At 40.0% G+C, this 17,059-nt stretch overlaps 1 protein-coding gene across 1 annotated transcript; it reads left to right on the forward strand.

Moving 5' to 3' along the window:
- The first annotated feature begins 13,100 nt into the window (after nucleotides 1-13,100).
- Nucleotides 13,101-16,339, forward strand: Reg3b (regenerating family member 3 beta). The gene is made up of 6 exons (NM_053289.1): nucleotides 13,101-13,154; nucleotides 13,414-13,494; nucleotides 14,025-14,143; nucleotides 14,316-14,453; nucleotides 15,028-15,154; nucleotides 16,078-16,339. Exons 1-6 carry the CDS (start codon nucleotides 13,145-13,147, stop codon nucleotides 16,143-16,145), a joined length of 543 nt encoding a protein of 180 aa, NP_445741.1. The 5' UTR covers nucleotides 13,101-13,144; the 3' UTR covers nucleotides 16,146-16,339.
- The last annotated feature ends 720 nt before the right edge of the window (nucleotides 16,340-17,059 follow it).

Below are 17,059 nucleotides of genomic sequence, written 5' to 3' on the forward strand. Positions count from 1 at the left end.
TCATCTGTTCTTTTTTGTCTGGGTTACCTCACTTAGGATGATATTTTCTAGTTATATCCATTTGCCTATGAATTTCATGAAGGAGGAAGAGGGAAAAAAGGGAGGAGGGCAGGAATAGGTATGGGATGAGTCAGAAGAGAAAAACAAAAGGTCAGATAAATGAACAGGAGCATGTAGTAGTGGGGAATGGGGAACTAGTGTAGCCACTGGAAAGTCCCATATCCCAGAGGCGTGAGGTGCTCCCAGGACTCAGCGAGGATTATATTATCTGAAATATGCAACAAAGGGGAGATAGAACCTGTAGAGACCACCTGTAGTAGATAGGCACAGCCCCCAGTTGAGCGATGGGGCTACACACCCATATCAAAATTTTTAACTCAGAAATATTCCTGTCTATAGGAAAGACAGGAACAAAAAATGTAACAGAGCCTGAAGGAAAGGCCATCCAGAGACGACCCCACCTAGGGATCCATCACATAAACAGACACTAAACCCAGAAACTATTGCTGATACCGAGAAGTATTTGCTGACAGGAGCCTGGTATGACTGTTTCCTGAGAGGTTCTGCCAGCACCTGACTAATCCATATACAGATACTCACAGTCAACCGTTGGACTGAACCTGGAGACCACAAGCAAGAGCTAAGGGACGGACTGAAGGAGCTGAATGGGGTTGCAAACCCATAGGAAAGAACAATATCATCTAACCAGACCACCCTAAGCTCCCAGGCACTAAACCAGCAACCAAAATATATACATGGAGGGATCCGTGGCTCCAGCTACATATGTAGCAAAGAATGGTCTTATTTGGCAAGGAAAGGAAGGTCCTTGGTCCTGTGGAAGCTTGTTGCCCCAGTGTAGGGGGGTGCTACAGAAATGAGGCAGAAGTAGATGAGTGGGTGGAAGAGCACCATCGTAGAGGCAAAGGGGAGAAGGGATTGAGTGGAAGGTTTGCTGAGGGGAAAGTTGGAAGGGGGATATCATTTGAAATTAAACAAATAAAATGAGTAACAAAGAATGAATTTTTCCTCTTAGGAAAAGAATATGATGTCTATACTTATGATTAGATAACGTGAAGAGTTTCCTTGGACTTTGCAGACTGGAGTCCATAAATTATGAGCTTAAATTTACAACATCAATACAGATGTCTACCTTCATTCACAAGTTGCATTGGGAATAACAGTATGAGGGTCAAATTTTGTAGACATTCCTGTATAATCAAACCAAACCAAATAAACCAAACAAAACACACACACACCCTCTCATTTAAGCACATCTACAATTTCGTGGCTATTTTCTCAATGGAAATGAGGTGGTAATGGTTTTAATCTTAGACAAATGACCATTTTGCAAGAGAGCTCAAGAGAGACTATGTCTTACTGAGGTAGAGATGTGCTTTATATGGATGAAGCCTTGTGTATGCTGCTGTCTCTGACATTTCTTTGGTTTATGCATTGTTCCCTCCACATATATCATTTCATTGTAGCCCCCATAAATGTTAAATTCTCTGGATGGCTGCCTTTTTTTCAACAGTTTGGTCATTATGCCATTATTCATCAGAGACAGCATACTTGACTCAGCATAATTAACTCATCATGATTGCTCTAAACCTTAGTTTTTCATGTAACCTTAAATGCTGTTACTAATTCTAATTCATTTGCTCAACTACAAATGAATTAGTAGTTCATTTGTATTTAAGATACAGAATTCTACATAGAGATCACTTATATTAACTAAATTAAATATAAGTTCTTAAAATAATTGAGAGGGCATTTTTTTTATTAACGTGAGTATTTCTTATATACATTTCTTTTTTTTTTTTTTTGGTTCTTTTTTTTTTTTTTCCCGGAGCTGGGGACCGAACCCAGGGCCTTGCGCTTCCGAGGTAAGCTCTCTACCACTGAGCTAAATCCCCAGCCCCTTCTTATATACATTTCAAGTGTTATTCCCTTTCCCGGTTTGCGGGCAAACATCCCCCTCCCCCCTCCCCTTCTTTATGGGTGTTCTCCTCCCCATCCTCACCTCCTTGCCGCCCTCCCCCCAACAATCTAGTCCACTGGGGGTTCAGTCTTAGCAGGACCCAGGGCTTCCCCTTCCACTGGTGCTCTTACTAGGATATTCATTGCTACTTATGAGGTCAGATCCAGGGTCAGTCCATGTATAGTCTTTAGGTAGTGGCTTAGTCCCTGGAAGCACTGGTTGCTTGGCATTGTTGTACATATGGGGTCTCGAGCCCCTTCAAGCTCTTCCAGTTCTTTCTCTGATTCCTTCAATGGGGGTCCTATTCTCAATTCAGTGGTTTGCTGCTGGCATACACCTCTGTATTTGCTGTATTCTGGCTGTGTCTCTCAGGAGAGATCTACATCCGGCTCCTGTGGGCCTGCACTTCTTTGCTTCATCCACCTTGTCTAATTGGATGGCTGTATATGAATGGGCCACATGTGGGGCAGGCTCTGAATGGGTGTTCCTTCAGTCTCTGTTTTAATCTTTGCCTCTCTATTCCCTGCCAAGGGTATTCTTGTTCCCCTTTTAAAGAAGGAGTGAAGCATTCACATTTTGATCATCCGTCTTGAGTTTCATTTGTTCTAGGCATCTAGGGTAATTCAAGCATTTGGGCTAATAGCCACTTATCAATGAGTGCATACCATGTGTGTTTTTCTTTGATTGGGTTACCTCACTCAGGATGATATTTTCCAGTTCCGACCATTTGCCTACGAATTTCATAAGGTCATTGTTTTTGATAGCTGAGTAATATTCCATTGTGTAGATGTACCACATATTCTGTATCCATTCCTCTGTTGAAGGGCATCTGGGTTCTTTCCAGCTTCTGGCTATTATAAATAAGGCTGTGATGAACATAGTGGAGCACGTGTCTTTTTTATATGTTGGGGCATCTTTTGGGTATATGCCCAAGAGAGGTATAGCTGGATCCTCAGGCAGTTCATGTCCAATTTTCTGAGGAACCTCCAGACTGATTTTCAGAATGGTTGTACCAGTCTGCAATCCCACCAACAATGGAGGAGTGTTCCTCTTTCTCCGCATCCTCCCCAGCATCTGCTGTCACCTGAGTTTTTGATCTTAGCCATTTGAGAGGGCATTTTTATATGGGCTTTGAATATTTAGTATAAGGATTGATATCACACACAGATGAACAATAAGGAAGGAGCTAAAGAAAATAAACAATAAGGAAGGAGCTAAGAAAAAAACAATCCTCCCTGACCTTGGAAAAAGCTGACAAACTCACTGGAAAGAGGAAGTATTCCTAACAAGCCAAACCCAACAGTCATGTAAATTTTCTGGAAGCAATGACAAACCTTACCCATGGCCTTATTATATGCATTTTTCTCATGCACATCAGTGCCTTTTCTTCATGAAATAACAGTACCTATTTTTTTTGCCCTTAAAAATTTAATCAAGCAATAAATAGAATAATCATCCAATGTGGGCTATCATTTTTTAAAATCGCCTAATCCTACTTCATATGCACCTGGTACCAATTTTTCATTATCTGTCTTTTTCCTTTTCTTTTTTTTTGAAATTGGATTTTTTAAATTTACATTTCAAATGTTATCCCATTTCCCAGTTTCCCATCCCTAACCCTTCTATCCCATCCCCTCTCCCACTACTTGTATCAGTGTGTTCCTCTACCTAACCACCCTCCTGACCTCACTTTCCCCTACATTGGTGGGTCCAGCCATAGCAGTACCAAGGGCTTCCTTCTCCTCCCATTGGTGTCCAACAAGGCCATCCTCTGCTATATATGCAGCTGGAGCCATGGGTCTGTCTATGTGTACTCTTCAGGTGGTGGTTTAGCCCCTGGGAGATCTAGTTGGATGGTATTGTTCTTATAGCGTTGCAAGCCCCTTCAGCTCATAAAATCCTTTCTCTAACTCCTCCAATGGGGACACCATTCTCAGTTCAATTGTTTACTGCTAACGTTCGCCTCTCTATTTGTCATGCTCTGGAAGAGTCTATCAGGAGACAGCTATATCAGGCTCCTGTCAGCATGCACTTATTGGAATCAGCACATTGTCTGGGTTTGGTGGCTGTATATTTATGGGCTGGATCCACAGATGGGGCAAGTTCTGGATGACCATTCCTTTAGTCTCTCCTCCAAACTTTGTCGACCTATCACCTGCTATGGATATTTTAGTTACCCCCTTTAAGAGGGACTGAAGCATCCATACTCTGATCATCCTTTTTCTCCTCTCCTCCAAGCCTTTCCAGTCATCCTCATTCAGGATATTTTCTACTTCCATCCATTTGCCTATGAATTTCATGAAGTCGTTGTTTTTAATAGCTCAGTAGTACTCCATTGTATAAGCGTACCTGATTTTCTGTATCCAACCTCTGTTGAAGGACATCTGGGTTCTTTCCAGCTTTTGGCTATTGTAAATAAGGCTGCCATGAAAATAGTTGAGCATGTGTCCTTCCTGTATATTAGAGCATCTTTTGGGTATGTGCCCAGGAGTGGGAGAGTTAGTTCCTCAAGTAGTACTTTGTCCAATTTTCTGAGGAACCTCCAAACTGATTTCCAGAGTGGTTATACCACCTTGCAATCCCACCAAAAATGGAGGAATGTTTCTATCTTTCCACATTCTTTCCAGCATCTGTGGTCACTTGAGTTTTTGATCTTAGCCATTCTGACTGGTGTTAGGTAGAATCTCAGAGTTGTTTTGACTTGCATTTCCCTGATGCCTAAGGATGTTGAACATTTCTTTAGGTACTTCTCAGCCATTCAATATTCCTCAGCTGAGAAGTCTTTGTTTAGCTCTGTACCCCATTTTAATAGGGTTTTTTGACTCTCTAGAGTCTAACTTCTTAAGGTCTTTGTCTATATTATATATTAGCCCTGTATCAGACATAGGATTGGTAAAAATCTTTTCCCAATCTGTTAGTTGCCCTTTTGTTCAAATGACAGTGTCCTTTGCCTTATAGAAGCTTTGCAATTTTATGAGGTCCCATTTGTAGATTCTTGGTCTTAGAGCATAAACCATTGGTGTTCTGTTCAGGAAAATTTCCTCAATGCCTGTATGTTTGAGGCTTTTCCCCACTTTTTCTTCTATTATTTTGAGTGCATCTAGTTTTATGTTTAAGTCCTTGATTCACTTGGTCTTGAGCTTTGTACAGGGCAATAAGAATGGATTGATTTGCATTCTTCTGCATCCCAAACTTGAGTTGAACCAGCAACATTTGTTGAAAATGCTATCTTTTCCTCGCTGGATGGTTTTAGCTCATTTGTCAAAGATCAAGTGATCATAGGTGTGTGGCTTCATTTCTGGGTCTTCAATTCTATTCCATTGATCTACCTGCCTGTCTTTGTACCAATACCATAAAGTTTTTATCACTATTCCTCTGTAATACAGTTTTAGATGAGGGACGGTGATTCCCCCAGAAGTTCTTTTATTGTTGAGGATAGTTTTTGCTATCATGTTTTTTTTTATTCCAAATGAATTTGCAAATTGCTCTTTCCAGCTCTATGAAAAATTGAGTTGAAATTTTAATTGGGGTTACATTGAATCTGTAGATTGCTTAGGGTACAATAGCCATATTAATTAATTCTGCCAATCTATGAACATGGGAGATCTTTCCATATTCCAAGATCATCTTCAGTTTCTTTCTTCAAAGACTTGAAGTTCTTGTCATACAGATCTTTCACTTGTTTGGTTAGAGTCATACCGAGGTATTTTATGCTATTTGTGACTATTGTGAAGGGTTTCATTTCCCTAATTCCTTTCTCTGTCTGTTTGTCCTTTGAGTAAAGAAAGGCTACTGATTTGTTTGAATTAATTTTATAACTAGCCACTTTCCTGAAGTTGTTCCTCAGACTTAGTAGTTCTCTGGTGGAACTTTTGGGGTCACTTAAGTACAGTATCATATCTTCTTCAAATAGTGATATTTTGACTTCTTTTCCCATTTTTATCCCTTTGACCTACCTTAGTTGTCTGATTGCTCTGAGTAGGACTTTGAGTACAATATTGAATAAATAGGGAGAGAGTGGGCAGCCTTGTCCAGTCCCTGATTTTAGTGGGATGGTTTCACGTTTGCTTCCATTTAGTTTGCTGTTGGCTACTGGCTTACTGTATATTCATCCCTGGGAATGAAGCCTACTTGATCATGATGGATGCTCATTTTGATGTGTTCTTGGATTTGGTTTGTTGGAATTTTATTGAGTATTTTTACGTTGGTATTCATAGGGAAATTGTTCTACAATTCTCTTTCTTTGTTAGGTCTTTGTGTGTTTTAGGTGTAAGCATAATTATGGCTTCATAGAAGAAATTTGATAGTGCTCCTTCTGTTTCTATTTTGTGGAATAGTTTGTACATTATTGGTATTATGTCTTCTATGAAGGTCTGATAGAATTCTCCACTAAACCCATCTAAACTAGTGTAGATGACAAATGACAGATTCATGTGAGATGAAGAATGATGAAAATCCTAGAAGAAGGTGGAGTTTCTGTGGTACAGGATGCAAGCCATGTGTTTATCAGAGAACAGGTATAGTCTACATTAATTCTCTAACTGCTAATTTCTAATTCTAACATAATAATTCTCTAACAACAATTGCTGATATAGGTTTACTCAGTGGAAACAGAGAGTGTAAGTACTATACTAATACTAGGAAAATGAAAAGGAACTGGAGAGTAAGAGGTAGTAGGCAAGTAGGCAAGGTAGTGGGGTGTTTGAATATTTTTTTATTATCAACACCTTTTAGTGACTCTGATTGCTTTCTCACAGCTAAGATACTGAATCCTATGCATTCCATGATTATTCCGAGCATGTTTTCAGTGTTGCTTTTCTGATTTATACTTCTATGTTACAGGCAAGGTTAGGTTTCTCTTTTGTCATCACTGGCCTCCTTAAGAATGTTCCAAGCAGGTGAATGTTCTTAAGACTCTCATGTAGTTTTTATAAGAAATGTTCCATGCAAGAAAACTGCCTGCAAGTCTATCATCTTGCCTTCTCGCCACATGTCCTATCAATGGGAAGTAGCATAGTGGTCTATCATCAGAAACTTAGGTTGAAGTGATACAGTGTGAAAAGGTGAAACAGGATGTGCAGTATAGAACACTAAGCTCTAGAATGAAGTAGAAGAGGGAAATGGAAAATAAAAAGATTTTCTTATGAAGTAAGCCTATTTAATGAATAAGAATATTTGAGAGAGAAATATTTAAAGATGCTTAAGATTTAAACACAATTCCAAAATATGAAACCTATAAAGGTTTTCTAAACTTATATCTCCACCGAATGTCCACTTACTTTTAGACCATCCCTGTATTTTTCTCCCACCATGCTAGGTGAAGTATGTGAGAAGGAATGTCCTCTCCATGTATCAACTGCCACAATGGCCCGAAGGCCTATGACTTCCACTGGTATGCTTTGTTTAGAAAAATAAATCTTACTTCACTGCAGATACCGAGGGCCAGGGAAATTGTTTATGAAATAAGCTGGGGTGGGGGGAGGGCTATTGTAAAAATATTTGTTTATGACATGGGAGGGCTCCTCTGTTCCTGTGATTAATTGGGAATCACCATAAAAACACATTTTTTTCATATAACCCACTTCTTTACTTACCTTTGCCCTTTCATTTGCCATGACAGGTCACTTTCTCTTATTTTCTCTTTTAAAACAAACAGCTACGACAAGTCCTACCTGTTCTCAATAGAGCAGAGACTTCCGTAACTGTCAACAAAGAGAAGACATGCACACAAACATAATCTCCCACCCAAATACGAATATAACATGAAGCAACAATCACTATTCCTTAATATCTCTCAACATCAATGAACTCAATTCCCCAATAAAAAGACACAGGTTACCAAACAGGATACACAATGAGGACCCAGCATTCTGCTGCCTACAGGAAACACAGCTCAGAGAGAAAGACAAACACTACTTCACAGTAAAAGCCTAGAAAACAAATTTTCAAGCAAATGGTCTGAAGAAGCAAGCTGGAGTAGCCATTCTAATATCGAATAAAATCGATTTTCAACCAAAAGTCATCAAAAAAGATAAGGAAGGACACTTCATATTCATCAAAGGAAAAATCCACCAAGATGAACTCTCAATCAAAACTATCTATGCTCCAAATACAAGGGCACCTACATACATAAAAAAACCTTACTATAAAACTCAAAGCACACATTGTACCTCACACAATAATAGTAGGAGATTTCAACATTCCACTCTCATCAATGGAAAGATCATCGAAACAGAAATTAAACAGAGACATAAACAGACTAAGAGAAGACATGAAACAAATGGACTTAACAGATATTTATATAACATTTTACTTTAAAAGAAAATGGTATACCTTCTTCTCAGCACTTCATGGTACTTTCTCCAAAATTGACCATATAATCAGTCATCAAACAAGCCTCAACAGATACAGAAAGAGAGAAATAATCCCATGCATCCTATCAGACCACCACAGGCTAAGGCTGGTCTTCAACAACAATAATTAAAGTACGCCCACAAAAACATGGAAGTGGAACAATGCTCTACTCAATGATAACCGGGTCAAGGAAGAAATAAAGAAAGAAATTAAGGACTTCTTAGAATTTAATGAAAGTGAAGGTACAACATACCCAAACTTATGGGACACAATGAAAGCTGTGCTAAGAGGAAAACTCATAGCTCTGAGTGCCTGCAAAACTAAACAGGACAGAGCATATATCAGCAGCTTGACAGCACACCTAAAAGCTCAAGAACAAAAAGAAGCAAACACACCCAGGAGGAGTAGAAGGCAGGAAATAATCAAACTCAGAGCTGAAACCAACCAAGTAGAAACAAAAAGGAACATAGAAAGAATCAACAGAACCAAAAGTTGGTTCTTTGAGAAAATCAACAAGATAAACCCTTAGCCAGACTAATGAGAGGACACAGAGAGTGTGTCCAAATTAACAAAATCAGAAAGGAAAAGGGAGACATAACTACAGATTCAGAGGAAATTCAAAAAACCATCAAATCCTACTACAAAAACCTATATCCAACAAAACTTGAAAATCTGGAGGAAATGGACAATTTCCTAGACAGATACCAGGTACCACAGTTAAATCAGGAACAGATAAACCATTTAAACAACCCTCTAACTTCCATAGAAATAGAAGCAGTCATTAAAAGTCTCCCAACCAAAGTGGGATCAAGGACCTCCACATCAAACCAGATACACTCAAACTAATAGAAGAAAAACTAGGGCAGCATCTTGAACACATGGGCACTGGAAAAAATTTCCTGAACAAAACACCAATGGCTTATGCTCTAACATCAAGAATCGACAAATGGGATCTCATAAAACTGCAAGCTTCTGTAAGGCAAAGGACACTGTGGTTAGGACAAAACGGCAACCAACAGATTGGGAAAAGATCTTTACCAATCCTACAACAGATAGAGGCTTATATCCAAAATATACAAAGAACTCAAGAAGTTAGACCGCAGGGAGACAAATAACCCTATTAAAAATGGGGTTCAGAGCTAAACAAAGAATTCACAGCTGAGGAATGCCGAATGGCTGAGAAACACCTAAAGAAATGTTCAACATCTTTAGTCATAAGGGAAATGCAAATCAAAACAACCCTGAGATTTCACCTCACACCAGTGAGGATGGCTAAGATCAAAAACTCAGGTGACAGCAAATGCTGGCGAGGATGTGGAGAAAGAGGAACACTCCTCCATTGTTGGTGGGATTGCAGACTGGTACAACCATTCTGGAAATCAGTCTGGAGGTTCCTCAGAAAATTGGACATGGAACTGCCTGAGGATCCAGCTATACCTCTCTTGGGCATATATCTGAAAGATGCCCCAACATATAACAAAGACAAATGCTCCACTATGCTCATAGCTGCCTTATTTATAATAGCCAGAAGCTGGAAAGAACCCAGATGCCCTTCAACAGAGGAATGGATACAGAAAATGTGGTGCATCTACACAATGGAATATTACTCAGCTATCACAAACAATGCCTTTATGAAATTCATAGGCAAATGGTTGGAACTGGAAAATATCATCCTGAGTGAGGTAATCCAATCACAGAAAAACACACCTGGTATGCACTCATTGATAAGTGGCTATTAGCCCAAATGCTTGAATTACCCTAGATGAATAGAACACATGAAACTCAAGACAGATGATCAAAATGTGAATGCTTCACTCCTTTTTTAAAAGGGGAACAAGAATACCCTTGGCAGGGAATAGAGAGGCAAAGATTAAAACAGAGACAGAAGGAACACCCATTCAGAGCCTGCCCCACATGTGGCCCATACATATACAGCCACCCAATTAGACAAGATGGATGAAGCAAAGAAGTGCAGACCGACAGGAGCCGGATGTAGATCGCTCCTGAGAGACACAGCCAGAATACAGCAAATACAGAGGCGAATGCCAGCAGCAAAGCACTGAACTGAGAACAGGATCCCAGTTGAAGGAATCAGAGAAAGAACTGGAAGAGCTTGAAGGGGCTCGAGACCCCATATGAACAACAATGCCAAGCAACCAGAGCTTCCAGGGACTAAGCCACTACCTAAAGACTATACATGGACTGACCCTGGACTCTGACCTCATAAGTAGCATTGAATATCCTAGTAAGATCACCAGTGTAAGGGGAAGCCCTGGGTCCTGCTAAGACTGAACCCCCAGTGAACATGATTTTTGGGGGGAGGGCGGCAATGGGGGGAGGATGGGTAGGGGAACACCCATAAAGAACGGGAGGGGGAAGGATTAGGGGGATATTGGCCCGGAAACTGGGAAAGGGAATAACACTCAAAATGTAAATAAATACTCAATTTAATAATAATAAAAAGAAGAAAATGAAAAGCTTTTGAAGGCTAATAATGCTCTCAATAGAATAAAATGATATTTTAAAATACTATTTAATCTTTGTCTTTTACCCTCCAGATTTTATTCTCCTCCCTGTCTACTCTCTGCCTGTTCCCCATCCTATACCTCCTCCCCTTACCCCTGTCACCAGTAGGATGTCCCTACCCCGACTCACCACCCACCACGTCACCATCCCACCAGACCTCTAAACTCCCTGGGGCCTCCAGTTTCTTGAGTGTTCGATGCATCTTCTCTGACTGTATTTGTGTTGGGGGCCTCATATCAGCTGGTGTATGCTGCCTCGTTGGTAGTTCAGTGTCTGAGAGACCTTGGGGTTTCAGGTTAATAGAGATTGCTGGTCTCCCTACAATGTCTTTCTTCTCAGATTCTTGTAGATTTTCCCTAATTCAAACACTAAAAGTTAATATCATTCCAAATTACATTTTCCTAATGAAGTTCAATTGTGGGGCATTATAACGTATGTATTTACTAATTTGCATTGGTTGCTTTTAATATACGTTAATAAAATTTTCACAGGTGAACAACTGATATTTGTCAACTTGTTTTTCAGGTAAGAGGCAAAATGCCTCACATAAAACCATTAGCTACTGAAGGGGCTCGAGACCCCAAAAGTACAACAATGCCAAGCAACCAGAGCTTCCAGGGACTAAGCCACTACCTAAAGACTATACATGGACTGACCCTGGACTCTGACCTCATAGGTAGCAATGAATATCCTAGTAAGAGCACCAGTGGAAGGGGAAGCCCTGGGTCCTGCTAAGACTGAACCCCCAGTGAACTAGTCTATGGGGGGAGGGCGGCAATGGGGGGAGGGTTGGGAGGGGAACACCCATAAGGAAGGGGAGGGGGGAGGGGGATGTTTGCCCGGAAACCGGGAAAGGGAATAACACTCGAAATGTATATAAGAAATACTCAAGTTAATAAAAAAAAAAAAAAAAACCATTAGCTACATTTATATTACAGTTCTTGTTTTTGTTTTTGTTTTCTTCTAGAAAGCAATAGCTGTCCTTCAGTCTGCAGATTTTCCAGTTAGTCATAAAGACTATCAAACAAATGTACACAAGATTTGATATTTAGTTCAGTTAACTAATTTTCTGCTAACAAAGTCAAATGTATTTCAAAGCCATGATGTCTTCTTGCGCATGTGCTAATGTGGAAGCATCCCAAGGTTTTGCCCACAGCAGGGTTTCTGTCCTCAGACTTCTCTCTGATCTTGCTTTGAGATAGGCTGCTAATAAGATACCCAGATTGGCCTTGAACTTATTCTTCCACATAGACAGGTCGTGCCTACATTGCAACCCTTCTACTTCAGCATCCTGAGTAGTTTGGATTGCAAATCTGTGCTCCAGAACCAGACAATGGCTATTTGCTATTTATAAGTATACAAGAAGAACACAGGCTGGTGACCTGGAAAGCTATGGAACCTTTTTTGGTACCATGAGTACAAATGTCACAGTGTGAAAACAGAAAAGGAACACTCACTATGAAATGAAGGGTAGACATACACAGTTATTGTAAAAGGGTCCAGAAGATTACTGGTCCTATGAGATCTCAGTCTGTACATGATATCCAAGGCAGAAAATTACCAAGCTGGACAGAGGACAATGAATGAGACTTATTCTTAACCTCAGAGAAATGTATGTAAGGTAAGTTGGTTGATATGATTTTTCTTAAGGTTTGTGCAAGAATGTTTACTTAATAAAAGCTAACTTTACAAAATGATATGAAGCTTTATCAACATATCTAAAATCATCATTTCTTTCTTTAGTATGAATATATAACTTTGAATCATTTAAATTACACCTACAATTTTTAATCCACTCAATTCTTACTAATTTTTAGACTTCCAGATGAATTTCAAGCAATCTGTATAAAAGTGAGACTTTTTAAATTGATTCTAAATGCACTCAGATTTATTTTTCTTAACTTATCAGGTAATAAAACTTTAAAACTATGTCACAGAAAAATGTGTTTCCCAATGCCACCATTTTTTCCTTGTGTTTCCCAGAACAGAGTATCTGGAAAAGGGTGTGGAGGGTTCAAACTTCACTCACACCTGAGGTAAAGCAGGGCTGCTAACAGGAAAGAGGTAATATTTATGACAATTATCAGTTGTTACCAGAAAAGTCACCTGCTCTTTCTTGGAAACTCTTTGAGCCAATGCCAAGTGCTTCCCATCATCCTAGGCTGCATACGCATTCCAGTTATTTACTATGATGCCCCTCCCTCATGTCCCGTTATAAAAACACAGCCATCTCTGTCCTCACAAACCATCCAGATCTCTGCAAGACAGCTAAGGAGGAGCAGAAAGATGATGAGAGGTAGGCATTGGTTCATCTCTCACACACAGGGCAGGTGTCTGTGTCCTCAGACAACACAGAGCTTTGTAACTGGCTTTTTAGGAAGATCTCAGGGGAAGGAAATAAAATTGATTTCCACTTAATTTCTATATCACAGGAGAGAGACAGGGTGATATAATTTTCCATTGAGAGTTAATCAAAGAACAGGAGGATTGGTTCTCTCTGAATGTCCTCACTAACCACAGTACCTGGAGTTACTCTGTCTGTTCCTCCCTCACAGTTAAGATGTTGCATCGCTTGGCCTTCCCAGTCATGTCCTGGATGCTGCTCTCCTGCCTGATGCTCTTATCACAGGTGCAAGGTAAGACATCTCTGTCAGAAACAATAAGTCTTGCAAGTTTATTGAGACTAGAAAGTCTCATGTGGCAGTTAGGAGGAAAATATACACAGGTAAACTGCATGCAACTGTTCTACTATACTGTCTTCCTCCAGGCCATTGTTGTAGAAGGTATCAAAGTGGTTGGTCTGTCACTGTGGAAAGACAGGGTTTCTCATTTCTTCAGGATGCTGTAATTTATGTTGCTAGGATAAAAAGGGAAAATATGATGATTAATAATGAACTCTATGGGAGAAGTTATGAACAACTGAATTTAAGACTCTCTGCCCAGAACTGGTAGAGTCATGAATTAATGTATAGGAAAGGAGAGAAATAGACTGCTGCACCACTTACTATGTCTGTTCATCCTAGAAAACTTTTTTCAAAAACTGTTGGAAAACTTGATATTGATTTTCTTCCAAAAAATTATCTACAAAAATATCCCTCTTTTGACCTTCCATCTAAATCTCACTTTTCATCTCACCCATTGCTTTATTTATCTTACTCCACCCCAGGAGAAGACTCTCCGAAGAAAATACCCTCTGCACGCATTAGTTGCCCCAAAGGCTCCCAGGCATATGGCTCCTACTGCTATGCCCTGTTTCAGATACCACAGACCTGGTTTGATGCAGAAGTAAGTGCTGGGAAGAGGAAGATACATGTGGATCATGGGGCAATGTTAGGTTTCATTCTCCCTAGTTCCTTCTGTCTGAGATGAAGAGCTGACTTTAAAGTTAACCTCTCCTCTTACCTACTTCTGTCTTCCAGTGAAGTCTAAATCCTCTTTCATTTTGTTCCTCACATAGCTGGCCTGCCAGAAGAGACCTGAAGGACACCTTGTATCTGTGCTCAATGTAGCTGAAGCTTCATTCTTGGCATCCATGGTCAAGAACACTGGAAACAGCTACCAATATACCTGGATTGGACTCCATGACCCCACTCTTGTATGACACCCTCTTCTCTGTTTCCCCTCAATGCTATTATCATGTCTATGCCTCCCCAGAAAGAACCCTAAAAGACAGGAATCAGACACTGCATAACATCAGGACCAGGGAAACTGTCATGGACAGTTGTAGAGTTGTGTGCTATGGGAGCCCTAGACTTCAGATGAAGATCATGTGCCTATTATTGACATTTGGAGAGGTCTGCACAAGGCACTGGAATTACTCTCTGTCAGTTTTAGAAAGTCTACACACTGCAGGATCAATACACACAGAATAAAGAGACAACTTATATTTTCTCTTGATAGAATAGCCACCTTTCTTCCATTTTAGATTAAATTGCTGATTTAGCACCAATTATATCTTGAATACACATCAATGGGTATTAATTCCATCAGTAGTTTCTGTGTTTATAAATAGAAGTGAAGACAACAACAATTTCTATTGGTGTGCTTTGAAAGCTACATATATTAAACCAATTTCTGAGAGGTTGGGAGGGAATGTAGGATTTCATTGATGATTTCACAACTGCGGAGCTTACAGGACCCTTCTTTTTATCTGCATACCTCCTCACTAGGGTGGAGAACCCAATGGAGGTGGATGGGAGTGGAGTAACAATGACATAATGAATTATGTCAACTGGGAGAGGAACCCATCTACTGCCTTAGACCGCGGATTCTGTGGCAGCTTGTCAAGATCTTCTGGTAAGAAAGCAAAAAGAAAGCCATGATGCCTAAATCATGCTCCTATTCTCAAATCCCTGAGCTAGGAAGTGAAATGTGTTCTTGCTCTCTCTCATCTTCTTTCTTGGCTTCCTGGCCAAGACTGTAACACTGGTGGGCATGAAGGAGTGACTTTCTTTATTTTTTTCTCCATATTTATTAAATTGGGTATTTCTTATTTACATTTCAAATGTTATTCCATTTCCAAGTTCCCAAGCCAACATCCCACAACCCCTTTCCCTCCCCTTCTATGTGAGTGTTCCCCTCCCCATCCTCACTCTATTACCTCCCTCCCACCAACCATCCCATTCACTTGGTTTCCAGTCTTGGCAGGGCCAAGGGCTTCTCCTTCCTCTGTTGCCCCTACTAGGCTATTCATTACTACCTATGAATTTGGAGCCCAGGGTCAGTCCATGTATAGTCTTTGGGTAGTGGCTTAGTCCTGGAAGCTCTGATTGGTTGGCATTGTTGTTCATATGGGATCTCAAGCCCCTCCAGCTCTTTCAGTCCTTTCTCTGATTCCTTCAACGGGGGTCCCGTTCTCAGTTCAGTGGTTTGTTGCTGGCATTCGCCTATGTATTTGCCATATTTTGGCTATGTTTCTCAGGAGAGATAAACATCCGGTTCCTGTCAGCCAGCACCTCTTTACTTCATCCATCTTATCTAGTTTAGTGACTGTATATGTATGGGCCACATGTGGGGCAGACTCTGAATGGGTGTTCCTTCAGTCTCTGTTCTAAACTTTGCTTCCCTATCCCCTCCTAAGGGTATTCTTGTTTCCCTTTTAAAGAAGGAGTGAAGCATCCACATTTTCATCATCAAATTCAGGCCACACATTGAGGTGTATGTTATTACATTTCCCAAGATTCATGGTCCTCAGTAACACAACCTGTTTTTCTTCCCAGGATTTCTAAGATGGAGAGATACCACATGTGAAGTGAAGTTGCCCTACGTCTGCAAATTTACAGGTTAAAATTACCAGACAGCAAACAGCTTTAGTTTGTCCTGAAGCACATCCTGTCAAGGGGCAAAATATGAAGACTTGCGTAGAAAAAGTGTATTCTATCTACAGTCCACATTGGAGCTCTAATCATTCTTTAGCCAATTTTGTATAAGTTGTGTCCTCATGTCTTGGAAAGCAGTAATAAACCTCAGTCTCTCTTCGAATTTTGTGTTCCATTAATATTATCACTATTAGTGTTATGAGCACACATAAATGTGTCTGAATGTCACAGAGTGACCAAGAAGATCAGAGGATAACTTTAAGAAATCAGTTGTTGCTTTCTATCTATTGAGAAAGGGACTATTATATTCGTTGCACAGTAAACTAACAATCATCAAAGAAATTGTCTTATCTCCTCTCCATTTTTCCATATCAGTAATGAATTTGTCAATAGGTATAACTACATTCAATTAATTTTAAGCGAGTTTCCTGAGAGCAAATGGACTCAATGCTTCTGGCTTGAGAAAGAATATTTTTACCTACCAATCCATCTTCTAGCCCTGTGCACCATTCTTTAAATTGCATTTGTAAATGTGAATCAGATATACTCTGATCACAGTTTCTCCTTCCCCAACTTAAGTTCTTCCCTCATTCTTACCCACCCAATTCTACGCCCCTTATTTCTTGCTCACTTGAAAAAACAAACAACACAAACCAGATACAACCCTTGCAAAGATATGAAAATTGAAACAAAAATATTAAAGCAAATGACCAATGGCAAAGATTGTCAAGATGAGAGAGGAGACATGACAATTGCTTCTCAGTTCCTTGTGTATAGACAATGCCTTATGGCATGTGTTTATCACTCCACTGTAACTAAGATTGTGATTGATCTCATTGAGTGTTGTCTTGTAATACATAAAGACATTGTGTTTTCTCAAGTC

Source organism: Rattus norvegicus, chromosome 4 (assembly GCF_021556685.1).
Source record: "Rattus norvegicus strain SHRSP/BbbUtx chromosome 4, alternate assembly SHRSP_T2T, whole genome shotgun sequence".
In the NCBI taxonomy this organism is placed as follows: domain Eukaryota; kingdom Metazoa; phylum Chordata; class Mammalia; order Rodentia; family Muridae; genus Rattus; species Rattus norvegicus.

What these genes read in the sequence shown, in the direction of transcription:
- Reg3b (NM_053289.1), top strand. An exon ending in AGACCTGGTTTGATGCAGAA is followed by an intron (nt 14,144 to 14,315) that starts GTAAGTGCTGGG and finishes TTCCTCACATAG; the next exon opens with CTGGCCTGCCAGAAGAGACC. An exon ending in GACTCCATGACCCCACTCTT is followed by an intron (nt 14,454 to 15,027) that starts GTATGACACCCT and finishes CCTCCTCACTAG; the next exon opens with GGTGGAGAACCCAATGGAGG.